This window comes from Chelonoidis abingdonii, chromosome 6 (genome assembly GCF_003597395.2).
Source record: "Chelonoidis abingdonii isolate Lonesome George chromosome 6, CheloAbing_2.0, whole genome shotgun sequence".
Lineage (NCBI taxonomy): Eukaryota > Metazoa > Chordata > Testudines > Testudinidae > Chelonoidis > Chelonoidis abingdonii.
The window spans coordinates 41,037,671-41,064,666 of record NC_133774.1 but is presented as its reverse complement, the minus strand read 5'-3'; the positions used below and the strand labels follow the sequence as shown (position 1 = coordinate 41,064,666).

Here is a 26,996-nt window from a genome sequence, read left to right as displayed (position 1 = left end):
ACCTCCATTAAAAAAATGTTAGGGGCCACACATGAAAAAAGGTTGAAAACCACTGCCCTAAGCCATTGAGCCTCCAGGACTTGGCTTCTTGCAATTGTGTACCATCTACTGCCTGATTACAGTAATAATAAATGAGGGAAACTGAAAATCAGCAAAGCAGAAAAATAAGAAGTTGATTTTGCAATATACTTCAATTAAATACAGTACAAAAATTCAGAATTGTTTTATTCCTTTAAATTACAGGAGGTGTGGCAATACAGGTATTTTTCTTGCTGGCCTATAGATCTAGTCCATAGGCTAATAGGAGCAAGATACGTTTTTTCAAAAGCTGCTGAAAACATTCTAAACCATACTGTCTCATATATAAACAAGTCTATCACTCAACAGAAGAGGTGATCAGATTAATCCTGGAATCTATGAATGAAAACCTTCAGAAAGGAACAGCAGTCAACCAAAACTAGTATCAGAGATAGTACTGAGAGAAATAAGTGCAACTATTTTAGTTTGATTCAATTGGCTCTAAAAGGTCTTGTAGTCAAGTCAGCAATATCCTATGACCACAGACCACTGTGGCAGCCTGGCCTCTGTCCGTTGCCCTGAGATTGTCAGCCACAACTATAAGCACTCTTTCTGTGCCATAGGGTGGCCATACCTGAGTGGATGAAGTCCAAAGAACTATGAGTGCCATATGTTGGAGTTGTCCTAAAACCACCTTCTCAATGATCTTCTCCAGAAAAGAGAGGCAAGAGGCAACAGTGTCCACAATTGATTTCCTGGGCAGCGTGATGGGGTGTCACCCTCCACTATGCCCAGGTGGGATTAAGGTGGTTGGATGGGACAATTAATTCCCCAGATGCACCTGAAGGAGAAGCCAGGGAGCAGGGATTAATTAGATGAGGTTCATCTGTACAGAAACAGTCGGAGCCTGTATAAAGCCAGTCACTGAGAGCTGAAGTAGTTTGCAGTCACTCCCTGGGAGAAGGGAGTTTGGGCTGGCAAACCCAGAAAGGGAAGAGAGCCAGAAAGGAGGAATGACTCAGAGGCAAAGTAGCAAGGAATAAGACCTTGGCTGCTGAAGAGAGGACCCCTGATCTGGACCCTGGAGTAAAGGGTGGACCCAGATTCCCCTACCAGCCACCGGGAATGTGGCACAGGCAAGGCAGTGGAAAATCAACTGCCTGGGATGGTTTGCCTTCAAATACTCTGTTACCCCAGCAGGGGAGGACCATAGTGACCTGGCCCAAGAACCAAGTCATGAAGAAAGAACACTTGGAGTTGCAGAGGTGGGTTGAGAGACTGATAGAGGAGGGCACAGCACCTGGAAGGACTTAATGCCCAGAGCAGCCAGGAGGAGTCGCCCTAATGGTGAGTGGATCCCCATGACAGGCTGATGGCTGACGGCTGACCACAGCTTGTCTGAAAGTTCTTGGTACTTTGCTCTTTCTGAGGTAGGAATTAAAAAATTCCTCTGGTTTAGAGGCGCTTTCATTCCCTTACTAGTGAGGAACAATGGTCCACTCCATAGTAGTGTGGGTGAACTACATGCAACTCTATTAAAATTTTTAAGTATACAAGATTCTGTCATTCTCATTTGATTGGTATTAGCAGCATACCAAAGCTTAGAATCTGGACCAATACCTAGAAAAGGCAGACTGATAAACCTGAAATCTTTTACTTTCTGTTGGAATCTTCAGATAGCGTAGAATGCAGCAGTTCTGAATTATTTGGCTGGAATTGAACATAAAGCCAAAGAGTGGAAAACAATATGCATTTTTAAGTACAAATCAAAGTTGTGTCTATATTTGTGTGTTGTTTTTTCCATCTTTGTCTTTTCATTTTCTCTTTTTATCTCTATGGATTTTCTTTCCATTTTTTTCTGCTTATTGTTTCTTCTGTTTTAACATCTGACTTTTTTCTCTACAGCTCTCTCTCCTCCCCTCTAATTCAGCATCCCTTTTCCTCTGGACTCTGCAGTCCCTTTGACTCCTATACTATTCCATTCTTTCAATCTCAATTCCCATTCCATCAGTCATCTATTTATATTTTTGTCTGTTCTGTAGATTACCTAATTCTCAGTACTATGTCTCTTTTTCTCCCTTCAGCTGGGCCCTGGCAGAGTCCCCTTATTTATTTACCTTTCACAAATACTGTATAATTAAATATATATATATAAAAATAGTACCAAAGTTTAGGATGTTTCATTTTTGGCTACCCAACTTGAGAAAACTTGATCTTTAAAAATGCTGAGAACTCAATTTCAGCTGGGAAGTGCAGATACTCCAGACTTCTGCAAATACAGTCTTAACTCTAACTTCATACTTATTCATTTACAAATACATAAAATTTAACAACGCACTTAATTCTACACTTAACATCTTAATTTAGCTGAAAAATCAGAGTTAAAGTTATGCATTTGATTGTGATTATAAGTAAGCACGTGTGCACTGTGGTTGGTTATATTATAGAATCAAAAGAAAGTCATCCGTGGAAGGACTGAGGAGCGTGTATTTTGGTGTTATGATGTTTGGATGGGAGAGCATGTGAGATGAGGCTGGATTGGATGAAACTGTTGTTTAACTGATGATTTCCTAGAATTTTAGTTATTGTACTAAGAAGTGCAGTTGTAACCTTAACTACACATTAGCAAAATCTGTGTAGGAATAAAATATTCTTCCAGTGACATCATTTCTGACATAATTTTCAAAAGAATCTTGAGGGCACACAAATGTTTCTTAACCGAAGCAGTGCATAATATCTTTCTTCCTTAAAAGCGTATTCAACAGATTTTCACCACTACTCTCTTTTGCGAGAATCCTGTCCTGTACAATATCTAAAAAAATTTGAATTCTACACTTAAAAATAGTGTTAATCAAAGAATGACTTAGAACTGTCCAGAAAGTAAGAATTACTTCAATAATTGCATTTCCTGTTAAACTCTTGCTTTACTAAACATTATCATGGAAATCAAGCCCAAAAAAATATTAATTCTACAGCCAAATTTGAGAGGGGACGTAATTTTGATGTACATTTTCAATGAAAACCACTGCCCCTTTAAATGTTATAATCCTGAGATACTACGATTCAACAATTTAAAAAATATGTATATAATAGTAAATTTCTCCATTTAGAATTTAAGTAAGATTACATTTTAATTCAGATGATTGGGAGTAAAATCCATTTAAACTGAACTTTGTGGAGCTTTATATGGAACATAGTTTAATCTCCAATAATTTTCACTTTACATTTGACTTTTCTGCTTATTAAAGACATTAAAATTATAGGATCAATATACAGTTTATTTTAGTAATAGCTGTGTATTAAGCAAATTAAGGTTCAAATTAAGCTTTATCAAATTACATGAATAAATTTAGATAAAACAATGTACAAAGCCCAACTTTTCTCTACACCAGCTTTTGTATTTTACATCCTTCTTCTTGCAAAAACAGAGAGACTTGGGGGAGGGTCTAACAAACAGGTCTGATTTCCTTCTCTCACAGTTAAAAATAGTCTAACAGGCGACAGCTCAGTTACAGTGGAATGGGGGATTCTACACTACTCAAGCAATAACCAGTTACAAGTGACATAGGATGGTTGACTAGAAAACAAATGTAATGCAGTAAGTTTTATTAAAATAAACCTAGTAAATCCTAGTTGATACTGTATAAATTAATTCTACTTCTGCACATCTGCACATCACACAGGCTATCCTGACAACCCATATATAAATTAAAAAACAAACTTGTTTTAAATATGAGTATAAAAGACATGTAACAAAAGGGGCATTCAACCTGTGAGTTACAACCAAAATGGAATAGGAAGGGAGGCACAACAGAGAAAGAAATTGACTAGGATCAATTTATGGTTAAGTCACTGCGCTTAAAATCAGATGATCTGGGTTCAATTCCCACCTCAGCCATGGAATTCCTCAGACACTTCGGACAAGTCACTTAGGGCCAGATTTTTAAAAGTATTTAGGCACTTAGCGCCCATTAATTTCAATACCTTCAAAAATCTGACCCTTAATATGTGTGTCTCAGTTCACCATCTATAAAAAAAGAATACTAGCAACTTCCTTCCTTAGTCTGTCTTGCCTAATTAAACTGTAAACTCATTTGGAGAAGGGATTATCACTTCCTATGTAGGTGTACGGCACCTAGCACAATGTGTTTCAGAACTCACTTGGTCCCTGTGGGCACTAGTATAATATAAACATTATTATTATTTTTATTAAAAATTTCAAACTATTGTTCCCTTCAACTACATTATTTTACTGAAAGTCCACAATGTGCAATGAATCAGTTATTACAGGAAAATAATATTTTGATACAGGAAAAAGGAGAAAAGTGTCTTTTGGCACAATATACTACTAACAATCAAAATTAAATGGTGAACCCAAAGCTTCACAAAACAGTAACTTCATTTCCCCACATACCTGTAGAAATTCAGATGGTGATAAGAAAATATAAGCATTGATGATCTTAAAGCAGGTTCTGAGGTTTTCTGAACTTAGCTCTGCAAAAATAAGTGTCAGATGATTCAGTGTGTTTGCCAACAAACTATTTCTACAAAGGTTTAACTAAAACACCTAACTTTTTAAATAATTAATCATATTTACTTTTGTGTGATATTTGTTCGCTTTATTTTCCTCTTATTGTTTTGTTATATCACAGAATTACTTACCTGGTGGGGCATTTTTTTCCAAATAAGTCAGTAATTACAGATCTATATGGCTGGATTCATACTCCCAATACATGGCTGACAAACTTTCTACAACCAAAACTCTGGGAAAAGCCACCTTGACAACAAATGGTATATACCCATTAATTGACGGGAAGTAAGTCTGGTCTCTAATATCCCATTCTATTTTTGAGTGAAATATTACTACAAGCATTACAATACATCAACTGAGGGGGAAAAGGCAGATGTGTGATCAATTATTACCCTTTTAGTGTAATATTTTTCACAAAGGAAAATAATTAAGTTTATTAACCAGTAAAATGATTGCCTTTGTGGATATGCACAACTGGAATCTGTGTGGCACTTCAATACTTAGTGCCCATTGAGACCACACACACACACTCTACTACTGGGGGAACTGTGCGCATCTGCAGATGTGCAGAATTCCTCTGTCCCACATAATTTTGTATTTTCCCGCATTAAATACATTTTGCCTAAAAAGTGCTGGAGTTCCTCCTCTTGCCCACGAGGCCATGGGGATGTCAGAACAGCCCCCAGTGGGCAAAAGGGGGAAGTGCGGCACATCTGCGACAGAATGTATTTTCTATGGGGCAAAAAACTATGCCCAGTGCTGCAGAATTCCCCCAGGAGTAGAAGTTCATCACAGCACCCTGCCCACAGAGCCAGATTAGGACAGAATGGGGCACACAGGGCTGCTGGGGTGTCACAGACTGGGGTTCAGAATGGCTAGTGGAGGGGACAGACTGAGGCATGGGCTCAGGAGCGAGCGTGTTGAGCCTGGGGACAGGAAAGGGGGATGCAGAGACTCATGGAGTTGGGGGCTACGGGGCAGGGGCAAATGTGCCTGACTATATGGAAGAGGGTTGGGGTCAGCCAGGATCTGCATCAAGGGAGACATCCCAACTACTTAGGAATCTTCCCCACCCCTCCAAAAAAAAAAAAAACAAAAAAACAAAAACCACAAACAAACCCAAATCCTACCACTCACACCCAGCACCCTCCAGGTTCAGTCCCAGGCTCCTTCCCTCTCCCTCAGCCCACACGTTAACCCTGGCTCCTTCAAGCCTTTGCACTGTTTCTGACAGGTGCCAGAAATACAGTTCTGTATTGTAAGTTAAAAGAATTATTCAGAGTTCTGTATTAATATGCCTAGTAAGAAATCTATTTGTAAAAAATAAAATAAAAATAAAAAATTACCAGAATTTGTTGTTGTTGTTTTGGTCTGTATTGTTAGACATAACTTGCTGATAGATATTTTGAAATAAATTACCAAAATAATTGAAACTGGCATGATTATATTGTGTTATTTTGACAAATACAATTTTCAAATATCGTGTGCAGAATTTTAAATTTTTTGGCACAGAATTCTCCCAAGAGTAACACACGCATCGTAAGAGCACCCCACAAAAGGGAGAAACAACAGTTTCATTTGCCACTCCGTTCCTTCAACTTATGCAGGAATCCATTTAAGAATCCCGAAAAAAATGAATGAAGAGGGTGGGATCTACACATGCAGTCTCTTGAACTACAGTTACTGGTAAGTAATCTCCCTCTCTCCTTCAAAAAGTATCTATAGCTTAAGAAGCAATGATAAACACCTTACACAAAGCAGATCTGAGTAGAACTAGTGAAACAAAGATTGTAGGACCGCTCTTCCAAACTGGGCTTCAGAGCTAGCTGTCAAGTCAAGAAAAAATACTGAGTAAGTGTACTGAGCTTCAGGTAACTGCCTTGCATATTTCAGTGATGGAGACATTCTAGAGATATTATAGAGGTTTCAAGTACTGATAGCCAACAGATTTGTATGAGACACAATTGGAAGAAAAAAGGAACAAAGAGGAAAAACAAACAAAAGGTAAAAATGTGATGAAAAGTTTCAATGAAAAGTTTCAATAAAAAGCTTCACTAAAACAGCAGCTCTATTATGCAACATCTTCATTTAAGTCATGCGTAAGAGACACACTTATCTTTTACAATTCAGAGTTATCACCTGGCCTTCATTTTCTCCCAATCCTTGGCCTTTTATGATCTTTAGACTACATAAACAATCAAACCTAGAAGTGATTCGTATTAATTTTCATATTGATTTTAACTAAGCTTTGGATCAGGAATAATTGCAGCTTTAAAATAAAGTCCACACATTTCAGTCTGCTATTTTATTGATTCACTACGATATAATTTTTACGTAGGGACTTTTGCCTGTGTAATGTAGTCTCCTCCTGATTTCCATAGATGTCCTCAAGCAAACAAAAGGTCCTCAACCTTTTTCTGAGTCTACTCCAGATATTATCAGCCAATCTTCTCTCTAAGAATCCATTCCTGAGACAGCAGCCCTCACCATTGTGACTCTCACTTCATACACACCTTTGTAAAGTATAAGCCTACAACTCAAATTGCCCTTTGGCCACATAGGCTGAGCAGGTAAGGTAACAGTCGTACATCTGCGAATTGTTTGACAAAAGATCAGCACTGAACCTCTGGGTTCAGTTTGTCTTCACTCTAAACCATAGCTTCTCCTTAATCACTACGCTCTTGTGTAGAGGTGTGAAACCATTAGAAAGATCCTTGAGCAAAATGTACTCTCTTTGACCACATCAGGGAAGGGGAAGCGGAGGATGAGTTATTTACACATCTTTCAACAAATCAAAAATATGATGCAACTAAACAGCAATCTTACTCAAAAGGCTCTCTTGATCCAGGTGCCTATTGATCACTGTTCTTGCAAGTGTCTACAATGGCTACACTTGAATGACTAGCCACAGGTGGCTCCAAGGGTGTTGAAATAAAGACCAGAGATCTGCCTGTGGTGATTTATGTAATCTGATCACCCCAACCACCACTCCCACGGTATAGATAACTCACAGATTTTAGAGCTGAGTATGGTGAATTGTGCATCAGAGACAATATCATCATAGAATCATAGATTATTAGGGTTGGAAGGGACCTCAGAAGGTCATCTAGTCCAACCCCCTGCTCAAAGCAGGACCAATCCCCAACCTAAATGGTCCCCCTCAAGGATTGAATTCACAACCCTGGGTTTAGCAGGCCAATGCTCAAACCACTGAGCTATCCCATAGAGATGGTCTATGAGATAGCTGCCCAGAATGCACCACTCCACATACCACAAGTGTGAACACGCTATTGTGCTGGCAGCTGACAGTGTGAACACACAACAGTGGTTTCCCTTCAATGCTCTCTGAGCGGCTATGTAACTCTGCCAGTGTAGACATACCCTTAGTAAATTAGGTTCAATACCCATAAGTAGGTAAAATTGTAACCCCAGATCCCTCCAGCCCTTCTGCCAGGATTCTCTGTCTTGTTTCATTCACTCAGGGCTGTGTTTGCCTGGCTTGGAGAATGATCTAAGCCTTCCACATTGTGTAAACAGTGAACTGAAAAGAGGTAAGAATAGAAAGAAACAGACAATCTATGCATGGAAGACTTTTTTTTCACACCATACTTTTTAAAACTTTGGTGCACCTGGTGGGCACCCATCCACTCCAAGACCAGTCCTTTTGCAGAAATGGGTCTTGTGTTTGTTTTTCTTTGAAGCAATTTCAGATGCGTAAGGGAAGCCTATTCTTCCACCAAATGTGTTAACAGACATGTTCTTTTGTTACATCTTCAAGACTTAAGGGCAATGCTGAATGCTTTAAAATCCAAATCTAGATGATTTAGATCTCTCCCTTTCACTCACCATCTGTGAAATGATAACATCTTGACATGGAGACGAGATGTGAGAGGGAGCCAGAACGGACTTATGTTTAGAGCAGATCAGTGTAGTGTATTCAGATTGAATTCTAATTACATTTTAAAATGACATTTTATATCTATATGAATTAAAAATCAAATAAAATGCAGACTGAATAGAACATACTTCTACTTAGTTTTCTTTTTTCTCTTTAGGGAACCACTAAATGTTAAAAAGGTAATAATCACTCTTAAAAGACATTAAAATAATGCAAAAATATGACTGTATGAATCATAATGTAAAGGAAATTATGAAACCAGCTGACTGCTTTTAATCATGCGTTGGTATTACTCAGTAGAGCAGACCTATGTATAGGCCACTTACAAAAGTCTCTATGCAACATGGGAGAGGCTAGGCAACTAAAAATGGCTATTTCTCTGAGCTGTAAAATTGCAGCTAGGAGTGGAAGTCAAGTCTGCTAGCAGGAATGTTTGGTAGCTAGAAGGGCAATCAGCACTTCTTGGGAAAAATTACAAGAGGAAACAACAAATGGGTTTGGAGGTAGAGGTGCTTGAAGGATTGCTGGTGGGTTAGGAATCAGAGGAAAGAAGGGAAAGTGCTTGTACACTGAACATTGTTAAGTAAAAAATTTAATAGCACTGCAATGCAATTTATAGGCAACATTTTCATATGTAGTCATCAATCAAAGCAAGCACAGAACTCGACAGTAAATCTACTGATATCTATCAACACACTTCTTGATAACCAGATGCTTATTTTGCACAAAGTATCTTTAATTCTATTTACGCTACTCCTTTACATCTTTACTGAAGGAAAACATACTAGCATGGGGAAAAACATGTTTATACATATTACAAGTCAAGATTTTTAAACAAAGAGTGACTAAAGCTAAACTCTTAAATCCAATGGGAGCTACTCCTCAGCACTTTGGAAACTCAAGTGACCTTTTAAGGAGCCTAACTTTATGCACTTGTTTCTGAAAATCTTGGTCTAAGTATTTATTGTGTAATGGATTGAGTTTTAAAATTTCATCTGAGAGCCATGACGTCCTGAAGCACGCAAAAAAAAAAGACCTGAAAAATCAGAAAGGAATCCTACAGAATGTGAAAAAATGCTAAAGAGGAATATAAAAGAATAACACAAGCATGTAGGAAGAAAATCAGAAAGGCTGAGAACTTGTCTATACTTAACAGGCTGCAGCAGCACTTCAGTGAAGATGCTACCTACACCAGCGGGAAAGCTTCTCCCATTGGCGCAGATAATTCACTGCCCTGAAAGGCAGTGGCTATGTCAATGGGAAAAACCCTCCCGTTGACGTAGTGCTGTCTAAACTGGAAATTAGGTCAGCATAAGCATGTGGATATTCCACACCACTGAGCAACCAAGTTATACCAACATAAATTGCTAGTGTATACCAGGGCTGAGGCACAAATGGAGTTACACCTCACAAGAGACATAAAAGACAATAAGAGGTTCTTTAAACACATTATGAGAAACAGAAATACTTAGGAAAATGTAGGCGCTCTACTTAGCAGGAAAGGAGGCTAATAACTGATAACATTAAGAATGCTGAGGTGTTTAATGCCTGTTTTGCTTCAGTCTTGACTAAAATGGTTAATGGTGACCAGATATTAATATTAACAAGTAGGGAGAAGGAATGCAAGCCAAAGTAGGGGAAGAACAGTTTAAAGAATATTTAGATAAGTTAGATATATTCAAGGCAGCAGGTCCTGATGAAATTCATCCAACGGTACTTAAGGAACCAGCTGAAGCAATTAGCAATAATCCGGGGGGGGCGGGGGGCAGGGGACAAAGAGGATCTGGGGAATTACGGTCAGCTTAACTTCGACCCCTGGAAAGATACTGGAACAAATTAATAAGCACTGGGATGATAGCCAGCATGGATTTGTCCAGAACAAATCAGGCCAAACCAACCTAATTTTCTTCTTTTACAGGTTTGCTGGACTGCTGGACAGAGAGGAAGCAGCAGATGTGATATATCTTGAGTTTAGTAAGGCTTTGACAACTCTCACATGACAATCTCATAAGCAAACTAGGAAAATTAGGTCTAGATGAAATTACGATAAGGTAGCTCCACTACTAGCTGAGAAACTATACTCAAAGACTAGTTATCAACAGTTTGCTGTCAAACTGGGTGAGTATATCCGTTGGGGCCCACAGTCGTGGGTCCAGTACTATTTAATATTTTCATTAATGATTTGGATAATGGAGTGGAGAATACACTTATAAAATCTGCAGAAGACATCAAGCTGGGAAGGCTTGCAAGCATATTGAAGGACAGGATTAGAGTTCAAAATGACCATGACAAATTGGAGAATTGGTCTGAATTCAACAAAGATGAAATTCAATATAGACACATGCAAAGTACTTCTCTTAGGAAGGAAAAATCAAATGCACAGCTATAAAATGGGAAATAACTGGCTTGGTGGTAGTACTGCAAAGAAAGATCTGAGGGTCATAATGGATCACAAATTCAATATTGCCTCTATATAAATCCATGGTATGCCTACATCTTGAATACTGTGTGCAGATGTGTTTGTTCCATCTCAAAAAAATATACTGGAATTGGAAAAGGTTCAGAAAAGGGCAACAGAAATGATATGGGGTATGGAACAGCTTCTGTATGAGGAGAGATTAATAAGACTGGGATTTTCAGCTTGGAAAAGACAGCTAAAGGGAAATATGATTGAGGTCTATAATATCATGACTGGCGTAGAGAAAGTAGATAAGGAAGTGTTGTTTACTACCTCTCATAACACAAGATGTCCCTAGCCTCTGTCTGCCAGAAGCTGGGAATGAGTAACAGGGGATGTATCACTTGAAGATTACCTGTTCTGTTCTTTCCCATTGGGGCACCTGGCACTGGCCATTGTCAGAACTAGACGGACCTTTGGTCTGACCCAGTAGCGCCATTCTTATGTTCTTATGCATCAACAAGGTGATGCAGCTGGGAAAAAGTTTAATATCATTCTAGAGTGCATTAACCAAAGTTTTGTATGTAAAACACAAAGAGATAATTGCCCCAGTCTACTCAGCACTGGTGATGCCTCAGCTGCAGTACTGTGTCCAGTTCTGGGCACTACATTTTTGGAAAGATGTGGACAAATCGGAGAGTGTCCAGAGGAGAGCAACAAAAATTATAAAAGGTTTAGAAAACCCGACTTATGAGGAAAGGTTAAAAAAGGGGCATGTTTAATCTTGAGAAAAGACTGAAGGGGGACCTGATAAAACAGTTTGGACAAACACTTGTCAGGGATGGTCTAGGTTTACTTCATCCTGCACAGTGAAGGGGGCTGGACCTGATGACTTGTCAAGGTCCCTTCCAGCCCTATATTTCTGTGATCCTATGAAACAACATACATGCTGAGGCAGTTGGTCAATAAAAACCCAAAGAGAAGAGCACTGCCTAATGAATAACTAACACAATTCCTAGAGGTCTCTCATCCAAGTACTGGCCAAGCCAGACTCTGCCTATGGGAGATCCAGATAATTTACAACCCAGTGTTGTACAGATGTACTGTGACAAACACCCTCCCAAATTTCATCCCCATCTTGGTCCTTAAGACTTCTCCCCTTGTGTTCATTTTTTGCAGCCTGATTGCAATGCAGCTCACCGGAAGAGGACACATTTGCCCATTGCCTCTTTACTTTGTAGCATCTCTAGTTACAGGTTACACTGGTTTACTACTCTTTAAGGATGTCTGCCATAAATTACCCATACAGTAATAATCAATAAAAAAACCAAGATTAATTAAAAACAGGAAACCGTCCAGCCCTTTGTCATAGGTACCAACTCTGCATTAGTGTTAGACTGACATCAATGTAGCAGTGTTGTGCTCCCACAAGACACCATTTTGCAGGAACTATTACATCCAACCATACCATTTAAGCAACAAATCCATAAAATACTTTCACAAACCCCTGCATTTTGCCCTAGAAAACTGCCAGTTTGGTAAGCAGTTATCCAGCAATCAGTGGTGATGGAGTCTTGGCACCAGACCTGGTCAACCTGGACAGATCTAGGCAACTTGGTATTACTTCTGCTAGGCATAAAGCCACTTTGATTGGGCCTTCAAAGTTGATGCAGGGTTTACACATTGCCAGATTTAGTCAACTGAACCTCAGGAGTCTCTCCCGTGTTTTGAGATTTTAGGCACCCCTCTAATCTTTATGAGGACTAATAATAATCCAGGGCTGTCAAGAGATTAAAAAAATTAATTGTGATTAATTATACTGTTAAACAATAATAGAATACCATGTATTTAAACATTTTTGGATGTTTTCTACATTTTCAAATATATTAATTTTAATTATAACAGAATAGAAGTGTACAGTGTACTTTATATTTATTTTTGATTACAGATATTTACACTGTAAAAAACAAAAGTAATTGTATTTTTCAATTCACCTAATACAAGTACTGTAGTGCAATCTCTTTATCGTGAAAGTTGAACTTACAAATGTAGAATTATGTACAAAAAATAACAGCATTCAAAAATAAAACAATGTAAAACTTTAGAGCCTACAATTCCACTCAGTCCTATTTCTCATTTAGCCATTCGCTAAGACAAACAAATTTGTTCACATTTGCAGGAGATAATGCTGCCCTCTTCTTATTTGCAATGTCACCAGAAAGTGAGAACAGGCATTCACATGGGACTTTTGTAGCTGACATTGCAAGGTATTTACATGCAGATGCGGTAAACCTTCCGTATGTCCCTTTCATGCTGCAACCACCATTCAGAGACATGCCGTCCCATGCTGGGACAGGTTCTGCTCCGGTAACAATTCAAAGCTGTGTAGACCGACGCATGTTCATTTTCATTATCGAGTCAGATACCACCAGCAGAAGTTGTTTTTCTTTTAGGGTGGTTCAGTTCTGTGTTTCTGCCTCAGCAGTTATTGCTTCTTTTAAGAATTTGAAAGCTGCTCCACAGCTCGTCCTACTCAGATATTGGGGCACTTTCAGATTTTAAACTTTGGCCGTCGAGTGCTGTAGCTATCTTAGAAATCCACATTGGGTACCTTGTGTTTTGTCAAATCTTGCAGCAAAAGTATTCTTAAAATGAACATGTGCTGAGCCATCATCTGAGGCTGCATACAAATGAAATATATGGCGGATAAAATAACAGCCGTAGACATTACAATTCTCCCCAAGGAAATTCATCGATAAATTTAATTATAACGGCTTTTTCTTTTATGAGCATCATCAGCGGTGAAGATGTCCTCTGCAAATTGTGGCTGAAGCATAAGGGACATACGAATGTTAGTCATATTTGCATGTAAATACTTGCAAGCCTGGCTACAAAGTCCCATGTGGAACGCCTGTTCTCACTTTCTGGTGACACTGTAAATAAGAAGTGAGCAGCATTATCTCCCGTAAATGTAAACAAACTTGTTTGTCTTAGCGACTGGCTGAATGAGAAGTAGGGCTGAATGGACTTGTTGGCTCTAAAGCTTTAGATTGTTTTGTTTTTGAGTGCAGTTATGTAACAAAAAAAAAATCTACAGTTGCCAGCTGTACTTTCATGATAAATATTGCACTACAGTACTTCTATGAGGTGAATAGAAAAATACTGTTTCTTTTATTATTTTTACAGTGCAAACATTTGTAATAAAAAATAATATAAAGTAAACAGTGTACATTTTATATTCTGTGTTGTAACTGAAATCAATATACTTGAAAATGTAGAAAACATTAAAAAATATTTAATAAATTTCAATTGGTATTCTATTGTTTAATATTGTGATTGAAACTGCAATTAATCATGATTAATTTTTAATTAACAATTAATGTTTTTGAGTTAATCACACAAGTTAACTGCGATTAATCAACAGCCCTATAATAATTGTGCCATAAGGGCACCCCTGCTCCCCTTTTTTAATTAAGAAAAGCTGACTAATCTCATTTACAATAAACAAAAATAACCCGCAAAATGACTGCTGGAGCCGTGAAATTGACAAGAAAGCCCAGCTTCCGCTCCGCTCCCAGACGGCCTGTCACCCTGGCTCACGCTGCCTCCAGGACTTTCTGCTGGGAACCTGGCTGTCCCCCTGCAATTGTGGCTCCTCACTCCAGGGCAGGCTGCTTCTCATGCTCCCCACTCTGAGCTGGGTGCCGACCCTGCTCCCAACTCCAAAGGGAGCTCAAATTATTTATTTTATTGAAGAGAAGATTAAGGGGCAATTTGATTATGGTTTGTGTATATCATTACTTAAACAGGGAAAAGATATTTGATATTAGGGGACTCTTCTAGCAGACAAAGGCATAAGATCTAATGGCTGGAAGTTGAAATCAGCAAAGTTCAAACTAGAAATATGATGCAATTTTTTAACAGTGTAAGGTAATTAACCATTGGAACAGATTACCAAGGGATGTGTAAATTCTTCTTCATTTGAAGTCTTTCAAAAAGATATGCTCTAGTTCAGTGACAAGTTGTTGAGCCAGACACAGTAATCACTAGATGAAACTCTATATCCTGTGTTTTATAGGAGGTCAGACTATACCCATCATAACAGCACCTTCTGGATCTAAAAATCTATTAATCTAGATCTAATCAGGGCATAAATAGAACTCTGATGTAGGAAATAGGAGTGAAAAAAAAATCTATCTTCATTTTGATTGTAAATTGTTACGGATAGGTAACTGTTTTTTTATCTACCCAGACTGTATATAAATAATGACTTTTAGACCAACAATAGGAGACTCAGTAATATTAAGAACTTTTCTTCATTTCAATTTATCTGAAAACAAGCAAAAGCAAGAAAGTTGGGGGAAACATCAGTTTCACATTCAAAATTAGCTGAATTTTTGAAGAAAAAAGTTGATTTGCTCTACCTGTTCATTCCTTCAGTCTGAACCGCCAAATACACAGTAAGATAGCATATGTACTGTATCAATGTGTCCTTAATCTTCTCTGTCAAAGCTGTTTTATTTGTTAATACAAAGAAACATGTGCAGAAGTCATTTCTGATTGATTCAGTCGGACAACCATACAAAATCCTGTAATTGTTTTTCACGGCAATTACATGAAATGACTACTGAAAACTATCACACACTATAGGTTATACATAAACAGACGTACACACAAATGTATCATGAGTAGAAGCAATGAGATCTGAGATGTTTTTAATTCTTCCTCATCTCTTCCCTGCATCTTCCTCAAGGAAAATGGAGAATCTCAGAAACAGGTCTTTCTACAGATTTTTCAGTGGGGAAAAAGTAAACTTTAATTTAAAGAAAAAAAGATAAAGGCCACCTATAGATAAGAAATTCTTGACATCTAAATCAATGCATATTTGTTTTCTTGAGTCTGCAAGTCAAAAATAATGCAATATCTTTCCTAAATCACTATAGTGGCATTTAGAGAAGTGTGATCACCCGAACTTTAAAGTTTAATCATCAGTGACAATGACCCTCACTATTTATAGCAACAAAGAAGAGCTTCCATTAGCCCAGTGAAACCTCTCTTTCTCAACCAGTGCTTGATAGGGGGTCCAATTTGAAACTTTATCACTTCCTCTGGATTCCCAAACTCAATCTCATCAATAACCTCTACAATAGTTTATTTCAAGCTGTGGGACAGTGCCTTGGCACAACAACTTACATAGAATAAAATACAAGTCACCACTGTTCCAGGAAGTAAACAGTAGTGCTACTTGTACTAAAAGTCTAATGCTACTAGTATTTCAAGGGTTAAACGTTGGAATCGCTGCTAACATATCATTATGTGGTATATGAAAATATAGATTCACTAGAACAACTGGCACACATGCAAGGAGATACTACATCTTCTTAGTTATTCATTCTACGTCCACCTATGTCCACTTATAATGTAGGCAAACATATTTCCCAAGAGCAGTGACATGAATAAGATGACAGAAGCCACAGAGGCAAAACACAACTAAGTCTGCCCCCATTCCAAGGAGTCAAAAGCTGGTGTCACTCTGCCTATAAACATGAGTCTCACAGACATACTGCTTAACAGTAAAATCACATCAGTCTCAGCTGAGACCTTTGATATGAGAAAATTACTTATCACTGATTCTCTTCATCTTCCTACAAATAGGAAATCATTACATCATGTTCCCCATCAGTCTTTTACCTCATCAGACTGGAAGCACAGAGAATGTGGTGCAGCTCTCTCCAGCCTTCTCTACACTGTTTCTGATTCTTCCACAAAGAACAGAAAGGACAATGCAAAAGAAGAAGAAAAAAAAACTCATGAAGGAAAAAAAGATAAAGAAAGGAGACAAGGAGTCACTGCCCTATTATACCAAGAGAAATGAGAGAGAACTCAGGGACATTAGTCTCAATCAGAAGATTGGCCCTCCAGATTCCAACAAGCAAGTCCTATCTTCCCTCCTTTCTCTCCCACAGCCCTTCTCCCTGACCCAAGCAATTTCTCTCTCCCCTCGTTCTATATTGCTGCAGCCAAAAGTGCAACTCTTTTTCACTGGCAAAATTCCAATCCACCTGCTCAATTGTAGCCCCTACTGGCAATCATATCTATTGCACTTGCCTGTGATTGATATGTAGCCTCTGCCCAACTTAACTTCCCAATATACGTATTCTCCCAACAAAGAGCAACACAACTCTCCATGTGCCTGCTGTGGACATGTCCACTGCCTCTTTGTTCAGAGACCAAAAAGGGAGGCTTTTCTATATCATTGAAATCCCTGAATTTTTAAGTACCCAGTCTCTCTGCCCCTGCCAAGTCCCTTATTCTCCTGGGTCCCATGACCCCACTGAATAGATAGGTATTTCTGTTAACCAAGGATTGTTTGTGCCTTGGAGGACCTCAACTTCTTTTACTTTCAGATGAAAAATGCTATATAAAACCCTACATTTTAAATGACTACCTCAAAGCATTCTTACAGAAAAGATCACAACCATCTAAAGATACTTTCCCTAAAGACACGTCCTGCCAGCTATGCTTCCTGGTATCATCGTTCTCCCACCCTAACCAAAGTGTATAAAGATCAATGCTACCACACTACTAAAATTGGTCCCAGAAACTGTGAATCACCTTCAGGGTCAGATAAATTATGATAAGATATCAGCGGAAGCTCTAGAAGAGTAGGAGGATAACAATCATCAGAATATCAGAGCAGTAGCCGTGTTAGTATGGATCTGTAAAAGCAGCAAAGAATCCTGTGGCACCTTATAGACTAACAGACGTTTAGGAGCATGAGCTTTCATGGGTGAATACCCACTTCGTGGGATGCATGCATACTCCTAGGAGCCAGACGCAGCCACTCCCACCTGAGATTCTCAGTGGCTTGTCCTCTATGAACAAGCTTCTAATGATCAATACTGTATCTCTCTACTCCATAACTGTAACAGTGTGACGGGATCCCCGGGGTGCAATCTAGGACTGTGGGACTGCTGTGCCCCCTTAACTCACTAATCTGGAATGTCTCTCACAATGCCTTACTGGTGATAAGCAGCAAACCCTTCCAGGTGCTGTTACCATTCAGTACAACTGCATGTGGAAACCTGCACCCAGCTAGATTGCATGAATGCTCCCAGCACCACTTACGAATCCCACAGAGAAACGCACTGGCTAAATCCCCCCAGCTCCCAGAACCATACCACAGAATACACCATCTTACACTGCTAAAACCCTTTCTTGAACAAGGTAAGTTTATTAATTGGTTCATCACTTCATCAATGGAAAGTAAACATACACCAGCCTTTGTAACCTGAGCAAATTTACCAAGCACTTCAGTCAAGCTCACTGGTAAGGATAAACATTAGAGTAAGTTTATTGATTACAAAAGATTTTAAAGTGGTAGCTGTGTTAGTCTGTATCAGCAAAAAAAAACGAGGCGTACTTGTGGCTCCTTAGAGACTAACACATTTATTTGAGCATAAGCTTTGGTGGGCTAAAACCCACTTCATTGGATGCATGTACAGAAAAATACAGGAGGAAGATATATATACACAGAGGATGTGAAAAAATGGGTGTTGCCATACTAATTATAACGAGAGTAATCAGTTAAGGTGGGCTATTATCAGCAGGAGAAAAAAAACTTTTGTAGTGATAATCAGGATGGCCCATTTCCAACAGTTGACAAGAAGGTGTGAGTAACAGTAGGGGAATTTTCTTCCTTATAAGAGATAGGCAAAAGTCTGAGTAGTTACCAAAGGAAAATAAAAGATAAACACACAGTCTAAATTCTCTACCTTATTAGACTAGGCAATATCTAGACTAAGCAATTTTTCTCACCCTACTCGATACTACAGGTTGGTTACAGTCTTTCGTATGCAGCCTCTCCCTGTTAACCTGAATTTAAGATATGTGGAAGGGCAACAAAGGATAACTATGAAAATCATGACCACTTGGATAATACTATGTTACTAAATTTATATCCAAAAAGAGATGTTCAAAAGCTATAGAAGGAAGATTAACAGGAATTGTCTAGCAATCGCAAAGATGGACATGTAAATCGGAAGTTAAATACTGAACAAAAACTTGTCTCTTTGTAATTGCAGTACTTTTCCTTGAAGCACAATTTTGGTCATTAGTATTAAGATACATAGGAAGATCATAGAAGGGGGACTAAGTCAGTGGTCCCTAACCTTTTCATCTGGCGGGCGCCAGACAAAGGACTATGGTGGCGGTTAAGCATCCGCCGAAATGCCTCCAAATTTCTGCGGCATTTTGGCGGCAACGCTTCTCGATGACACTGCTTGTCGGCAGCAAGTGGCGTCATTGAGAGACATTGCTGCCGAAATGCCGGGCGCGTTGGGGACCCCTGGACTAAGTGAAGCCTGCCTACTATGAAGAACACTTCTCATTAACCTTAATAATAAAATATGAAGTACTGAAATTAATCTTAGAAAATATGATAAACGTTCGTGACCAATTCAGAAATGTTAACTTCTACATTTTCTGTTACGATTTAAAATTTTTCCTCTGAAAAATCCATTTGCTATAGCAATTATTTCATCAATCTCCAACGCACATAAAAGTGCAGAAAATAATTAAGGGAAAGCAAAGAAATATTTACATAAAAATTACTATGTATAGTGTTGTAACACACATAAAACTACCTCCACCAAACAAGGATATTCCACCAGAGAAGTAGATCTCATCATGGAATGCGCCACCCAAATACTGCAAGTGAACCTGCTTCAGTACAGAAATAAAACCCTCTTGGACCACATACCCCTAGTTGTCACCTACCACCCCACAGTGGAACTCATATGGGGTATCAAACAACTACAACCCATACTCGATGGGAACCCCATCCTGAAAGAAATCTTTCTTGAACTCCCTCTTCTGGCCTTCAAACAACCCCTAAACCTCTCCAAGCTCATCATCATAAGCAAGATCCCCACAGACCAGGACACACCAACTCACAGCAGGACCAGATGCAAAATCTGCAGACACATTTCCATTGCTACAATTATCAACATTCCCCTCAACACACCTTTCGAGATTCATGGATCCAACACATGCCTATCACAACATGTGGTGTACCTTATCCAGTGTATTAAATGCCCCAATAGCAACATGAGTGAAACCAGACAAACACTATGCTCTCAGATGAACTCAAACAAAGTGATAAATGATAAAAGACAAAAACACCACATCACCTGTGGATGAACACTTTTCACAAAGCAATCACTCTGTATCTGACCTATCAGTCCTCATCCTCAAAGGAAATCTGCAAATTATTTTACAAAGACAAACCTGGGAACTTAAATTCATAACAGTGCTAGACACTAAAAATCAGGGATTGAATAGAGACACTGGATTTATGGCTTATAACTACAATGTATAACCAGGGCCCTACCAAATTCACGGCTATGAAAAATGCATCACGGACAGTGAAATCTGGCCTCTCCCGTGATATCTGGTCTTTTGTATACTTTTACCCTATACTATACAGATTTGAGGGGGGGGAGGAACAGACACCAGCATTTCTCAAAAAGGGGGTCCTGACACAGAACAGGGTCATGGGGGGGGGGGGTCGCAAGGTTATTGTAGGGGGGTTGCGGTATTGTCACCCTTACTCCTGCGCTGCTTTTAGAGCTGAGTGGTCAGATAGCGGCAGCTGCTGGCCAGGCAACCAGCTCTCAAGGCAGCACCCACTAGCAGCAGTACAGAAGTAAGCATGGCAATACCATATCATGCCGCCCTTACTTCTGAGCTGCTCCCTTCAGAGTTGGGTCAAGACCCTTACCGTTACAACACCATGAAATTTTAGTTTTAAATATCTGAACTCATGAAATTTACAATTTTTAAAATCCCATGACCAAAATGAACCATGAATTTGGTAGGCCCTATGTATAACCCCCTAACAACTCCCCTTCCAGATGTTTACCCTCCTCCTTTCTTTTCAATATATATATATATATCATTTGAAAATTTACTACCTGAATATTAATGATTTGGAATGGAGCTCTTAATTCTTTATGTTCTTCAAAGTAGCAAGTAGAATTATTATCTGATTAAGCAAGTAGAATAGTCAGCTATCCTCTACATACAAATGCAATGTTATTATTTGATTTTGTGTTAAGCTTTGAGGGGCTTTTATAAAATCAGTGACTGTGCAGTCTTGATGGAACTCTATGAAGTCCAACTCAGTTGATTTTTTTTTTTCTGCAATAAGTAGGCAAACAAACTATATATAGTTGAATTACATTTCCAGAATCAATTGTCAAATAACACTCAGCTGCTAAGCAACTTCAGTTAGTTCTACATTTTAATAGCACTTACACTGCATGTATGAATATACATCATATAGTCTCCAAACATAAGACCCATGGAATCTTTTGTGAAACATATGCCTCCAAGAACATGCAGCCTCATAAATAAAAATTACACCATGGAGAATAAACAGATATTTGTGCAGAGATACCTATCAAAATTAGCCTACCAACCAGCAAATATTTTGAATGAAATTCTGGACTCACAGAAGTCAATGGCAAATCTCCAATTGACTTCAACTGGTCCGGAATGTCATCCTTTTTCTTTAACTAGGAAACAATCCATTAATAAAAAGCATTATCTGCAGTTTGTTTCTTTGCCTTTTTAAGTACAAAGCACTTAAAATGTTGATTTATTCAAACACAATCGAGGTGCAAGAAAATGGGAAATTCTTTAAGTTCATCAAGGCTTGTTCAAGCATTTTTAATAGTAACAATTTTGATATCTCAACTTCTTACTGCCTTAGTTATTTTATTACTAGAACATGAACAACGTTGTTAGTACAGAAAACAGAATCCTTATTACTCAGACTCACCAAGAAGGGCAGACATATTCTGAAAGATTCGCAGCAGCTCAGGAGTAAGACATGGGCTATTCTCCAATGTCACTAACCTAAGAGTAGATTAAATACAACATTGTTTATATTTAGTTCCCTGTTTTGCCTAATAAACATGTTAAGAGGAACAATTTTGACAAGTGTAAAAATATTGTAATCTTCTAGTATCAATATAAAATCTCTCCAAATGAAGAATGCCACAATTATTTGAAATGATTATCTTTCAGAAAGGTATTTCCCACACTGCTGGTCTGTGGAATACTTGCTGGTTCTGTCATTTCAAAAGAATGGGGAAAGAAGCAAACATTTTTACGCCTCTCTATTTTTGTTTTTTAAATGACGGCTGTTTCAAGCTGCTCAGAGGTTTGGAATATTCAAAGTATCGACACAGGAGGTGGATTAATGGGCAGAGTGCAGGTAAGGTGGATAAAGTTGCATGCTACGTGCATCAAGACAACATACTAGCATTCTAGATCTCTAAGAAATTTCAAAGATTCACCAGTTAAAGAAACCCATGCTACAGAAATGTCTCCCTTTTCCCTCAAAATATCATTGTTCTAAGATGTAATATCCTGCACTGGTGACAATCAAGTGAAGGCAGACTACATACATTATTCTATGTTCCAATTTATAATTCCTGTGGGTGGATAATTAATGAAATTTCTCACTATGTTTTTAAGCAAAGCACATGATTAAAAAAACACTACATGCTCAGACAGTCAAAGCTCCACCGGTCAGAACAGCAATAGCCCATCATTTACTTGATCCCAAATCTGAGCTTGCCACATGGTCAATTTAGTGCACATATTAAATATATGTTTCTAAGCAAGTCATTTTTTGTAGTAGTGATAAAAATATTAATGTGCACTGTTTTCTTCTCTTGGGGAAAATAAGAAAAAGTAAAAAGTAATATCTGCTGAGCAAAGTTCTTCCACTTACCATAATTCCAAGCCATCTTCCAGAAGATAAACATGTGGAGGCTGAGAAACATCTGTACTTAGCTGAATAATTGGAAGTAGGAAAGGGTAGAGGTTCTTGCTGTCTGCTCCTAATCCCTGCATGAGGAATAAACAAAACAACGTAAAACAATTTTTTAAAAAAAATCTGAGCTGAAACAGAAAATTTTAGATATTTTCTTTTTAGGCCACACCTATTTTCTACCATTACTCATTACACCAATGAAGTCAGCTGGATTTCATTTTTACAATTAGTAATGGAACACAACAAATTCTAGCATATTTGCACTAAAAATAACACCATGAGCCTAGCACATACAGTCACTACATTTTTATGCCACATATTACACTAGAGCATATACATATAAAACCATACACTTTAAAATGACTTGGGCAATAGGCATATCAGCAAACCAATTTAGACTTTCATTGCTTAGGGAAAACTGATTGAGATTTGTCTTTAGACCCATTCAGGTTTAACTTTAAACTTACCGGGAGAGTAGAAACAGCAGCATTTGGGGATGGACTGTTCTCCTCTCTTTGAGGTGAACATATGAGAAAATAAAAACTAATAGATTGGTCAGGAAGAGAGGCTGGGGTTTCACAGAACCTCCCATCTAAGTCCTACCACCCATATATCCCTCTGCACTTAATCATGTGAGTCAGGATAGGGCCTAAGACAGACGCTGGGGCTTGCTAGAGCAGCATCAGCAGAAGGATTTCAACCAGACTTTGGAACTATATGACTAATGATATACACACTAAAATATATCAGTTGTACACAGCAAGTAAATATAAATATTATATCACTCTTCAAATATTTTGAGGACAGTAAAATTTTGAAAAGTTGCAAAACTGATTATAAACAGTATACACATTTTAAAATCATTTTGATGTCAATCATGCTTTCTCTAGAAAAAACACTTTAGCGTAGCACAGATGGAGCCTATAAATACGTAATAGAAACCAGGGGATAAAACATTTTAAAGCAGGGAAAGGTATCAACATTTACTTTGTGGATTTTATCACACCTTAAAGCTTTTGAAATGTTCTTTGAACAGGAAGAATATAAATTCTTCTAACAAGGATTCATATTTATAATGACATTGATTTTTTTTAAATAACTAATATAAAGAATGACCTCTACATGTGGCTATAAGGCACAGAAAACACACCACACAACCTAACACATCTTCAAATCAACTTAATCTAATCTGGGACTAACATGCCTTAATTTTAAACATGGTTATTGTACGTTTTCACTATAGAGCAGAATTAAGAATGTTTGATATAGTAAAACGGCATTTCCATAAGCCAATGTTTGGATTTATTTTATATTTTAATTTTAATCTCAGAAATTCTTGTTTTTGTAATAATTATGCCTTGCTTGTAACATATTTACCCTAAATTATTGCATTGTACTCTCTACCTTAACTCTATCTCAACAGTTCCTTTCTTTGACTATAAGGAGATATGGAGAGATACCTACTCTGGACTTCCTCTTTTCCAATAATAGAGAGCAGGTACTATCAGAGATTGAGGTGTCAGAAGAAAAGGTGCTTGGAGAAACCAATATTTTGGAAAATAATAAGTCACCAGGCCAGAAGGTATACATCCAAGAGTTTGAAGGAGCTTAAGTATGTAGTGGCTGAACTTCCAACAAATATATGCAATCTCTCATTAACACCTACTGCAACACTGTAGCAAATGCTGTGCTTGTATTTTAAAAAGAATCTAGGGGTGAACTGGGAAACTACAGTCCAGTAAATCTTAAATTTGTACCTGACAAACTGGTTGAAACAATAATTAAAATTCAAATAATAGAACAACTCAATCTCTGATAGTACCTCATCCCTACTATCAAGTTATTCCACTCAAGCTAGCCTAGCTCTAGAGAGACCAAGCTCTAGAGAGACCAACCACACTACAAAACAACACTGGAGCCAGGGCCGAATTATGACATTCTGAGGCCCTAAACTATGTCAAGTGTAAGAGGCCCCATACCATTAAAAAAATAATTTATTATTGTCACAGAAAGGACATTTAATATATAAACACGAAAGCTTTATATTTGCATATATACAAAGGCAAAGTTGTAAAAATAGAATAATAATCTAACTAAAACATGTCTTGCAATATGCCTGTTTACATTATAAAATAATTTCAAATTAACATATTTTGTCTATGATTTCTTAATTAGTAGATATGAAAACTTTATATGTACAGCAATACAAAAGCAGTTAGTTACAGAGACCAGCTTACTTAATGGAAGCAGTACAACCTACAGTATGTCTGTCTGCACATCACAATAATTTTAACACTGAAATTTAAAACATTTTCTTTCATGATTTTTGGAGAGCAGTCATTGATGATGTCCTCAAATGATAAGCTACAGAGTTTGTCACTTTTGATACACGGAATGCTTAGGGCAGATGTCTGCCTAGAACATGCTGCAAGAAAAACTCTCTCTCTTCACGTTCGCTTCTCTACCCTCTGTCTCACCCAGAACCACTAATTAATCTCGAGTAAACACCTTGGGGACACAGAGTCACGCATAGAGCTTGTTGTCAAAGAGAAAGAATTTCCCAGAAAAAAAGACTGGTAATCTCTAGACAGCCATTGAGAAAATGAGGAAAAACTAGCCTATATTCAAGCAAAGATAATTAATATTATAGGCCTTAATAGCCTATAAATCATATATGCAGATAGTTTGAAATAACTTGCTCACCAAGTATTCAGAGTATTTTGATACCTATGTATATCTTCCTTCCATTCTCTCAAAACCCCTTTTTTATCCCTTCATCAGCACTCTCTGATATTTACTGTGAAGGTTTCCGAAACTGACGGAGGGAAGCCAACACAAATTTATCCTCCTCAAGATCCACTTGACCCAAGACCATAAGACGATCATCTGCAAACTCAGTCATGTGAAGCATGGATAGCGCATGAAGCAGAAAGTGGTATGCACATTAAAATACACAACTGTATGTATGTACAGGTCGAAAGAAGAAAGAACACACTAACTTAAGAAAATGAAGAAAAATAAGAGTGAAGGCACTATATGACTAAGCATGTTGGACCGTAAATGAAAGATGGAGGCCTTCTGGCTATTACCAGCCAACGGGGACGCTATAGACTCATAGGTCAGAAGGGACCATTATGATCATCTAGTCTGACCTGCACAAAGCAGGCCACAGAACCCTACCCACACAGAAATGATCTGGATCGACCTTGTTAACACTATATATAGTAAGTAGGATGAAATTTATAGTGAAGTGCAAGGTCATGCACTTAGGGTTAATAATAAGAAATTTAGGTATACATTGGGCGACCCATCCAGTTGGACACACGAGGGAGAGGACCCTTGGCGGTACCTGGTTGACTCACAGGATGACTATTGAGCCCCCATGGCGCTATGCCGTTAAAAAAGCAAATGCGGTTTTAGGATGCATCAGGCGAGGTATTCTCCAGCAAACATAAGGAGGTGTTAGTACGTGTATAGGCCTGGTGAGACCTCACTGGAATATTATGGGCCATTCTGGTCTTCCCAATAGTTTAGAGGGGAATTCAAACTGGAACCAGGTTCAGGACGGCTTACTAAGGAATGATCCGAGGAATGGAAAACCTGCCTTATGAAAGGAGAACTCAAAGAGCTGGCTTGTTTAGCCTAGCCAAAAGAAGACTCCGGAGGGCATATGCTTGCTCTATATAAAATAAATATCAGTCGGGATTAACATTAGGAAGGGGAGAGGAATTATTTAAGCCTAGTACTAATGGTAGACAGCAAGGTCAATGAGTACAAACTGGCAACTAGGAAGTTCAGACTTGAACATAGACGAAGGTTTCTTCTAACCATTAGAGGAGTGAAGTCTGGAACAAAGCCTTCCATGGGGAGTAGTGGGGCAAAAGAATATCTGGCTTTAAAGACTAAGCTTGATCAAGTTTATGGAAGGGATGATATGAATAGATAGTTTAATTTTGGGCTGTTCATTAGGATTTCAGCAGATAGGTCTGCTCAATGGTCTGCGATGGGATGTGGATGGGATGGGAATCAGAGTTACTTGCCAGAGAATTCTTTCCTGACGCTGGCTGGGGAGCCTGCCCATGCTCAGAGGTTTAGCTGATCGCATATTTGGGGTCGGGAAGGAATTTTCCTGCCAGGGCAGATTGGCAGAGGCTCTGGAGGTTTTTCAACCCTCCCCTTCAGTGTGGGGCATGGGTCACTGCTGGTTGGAGTTCCTCTTGCTTGAGGTCTTCAAACCACAAGTTGAAGACTTCAAATAACTCGGGAACAGTCAGGTTAGGGGTTTTTACAGAAGTGGATGGGTAGC

General features: G+C 38.4%; 1 protein-coding gene across 5 annotated transcripts in view; it reads right to left on the bottom strand.

Moving 5' to 3' along the window:
• Positions 1–26,996, bottom strand: part of IPO11 (importin 11) — a 242,114-nt gene that overhangs the window by 104,610 nt on the left and 110,508 nt on the right. For all 5 annotated transcript variants that reach the window (XR_012656088.1, XM_032801164.2, XM_032801163.2 and 2 more), the window contains 3 exons: positions 22,649–22,764; positions 21,689–21,765; positions 4,433–4,512 (listed from right to left, as the gene is read on the bottom strand). Coding sequence is in view for 4 of the 5 variants with exons in the window: in XM_032801164.2 (XP_032657055.1) it covers positions 4,433–4,512; positions 21,689–21,765; positions 22,649–22,764 (273 nt within the window). In the remaining variant the exon portion in view is untranslated. The remainder of the gene's footprint in view (positions 1–4,432; positions 4,513–21,688; positions 21,766–22,648; positions 22,765–26,996) is intronic.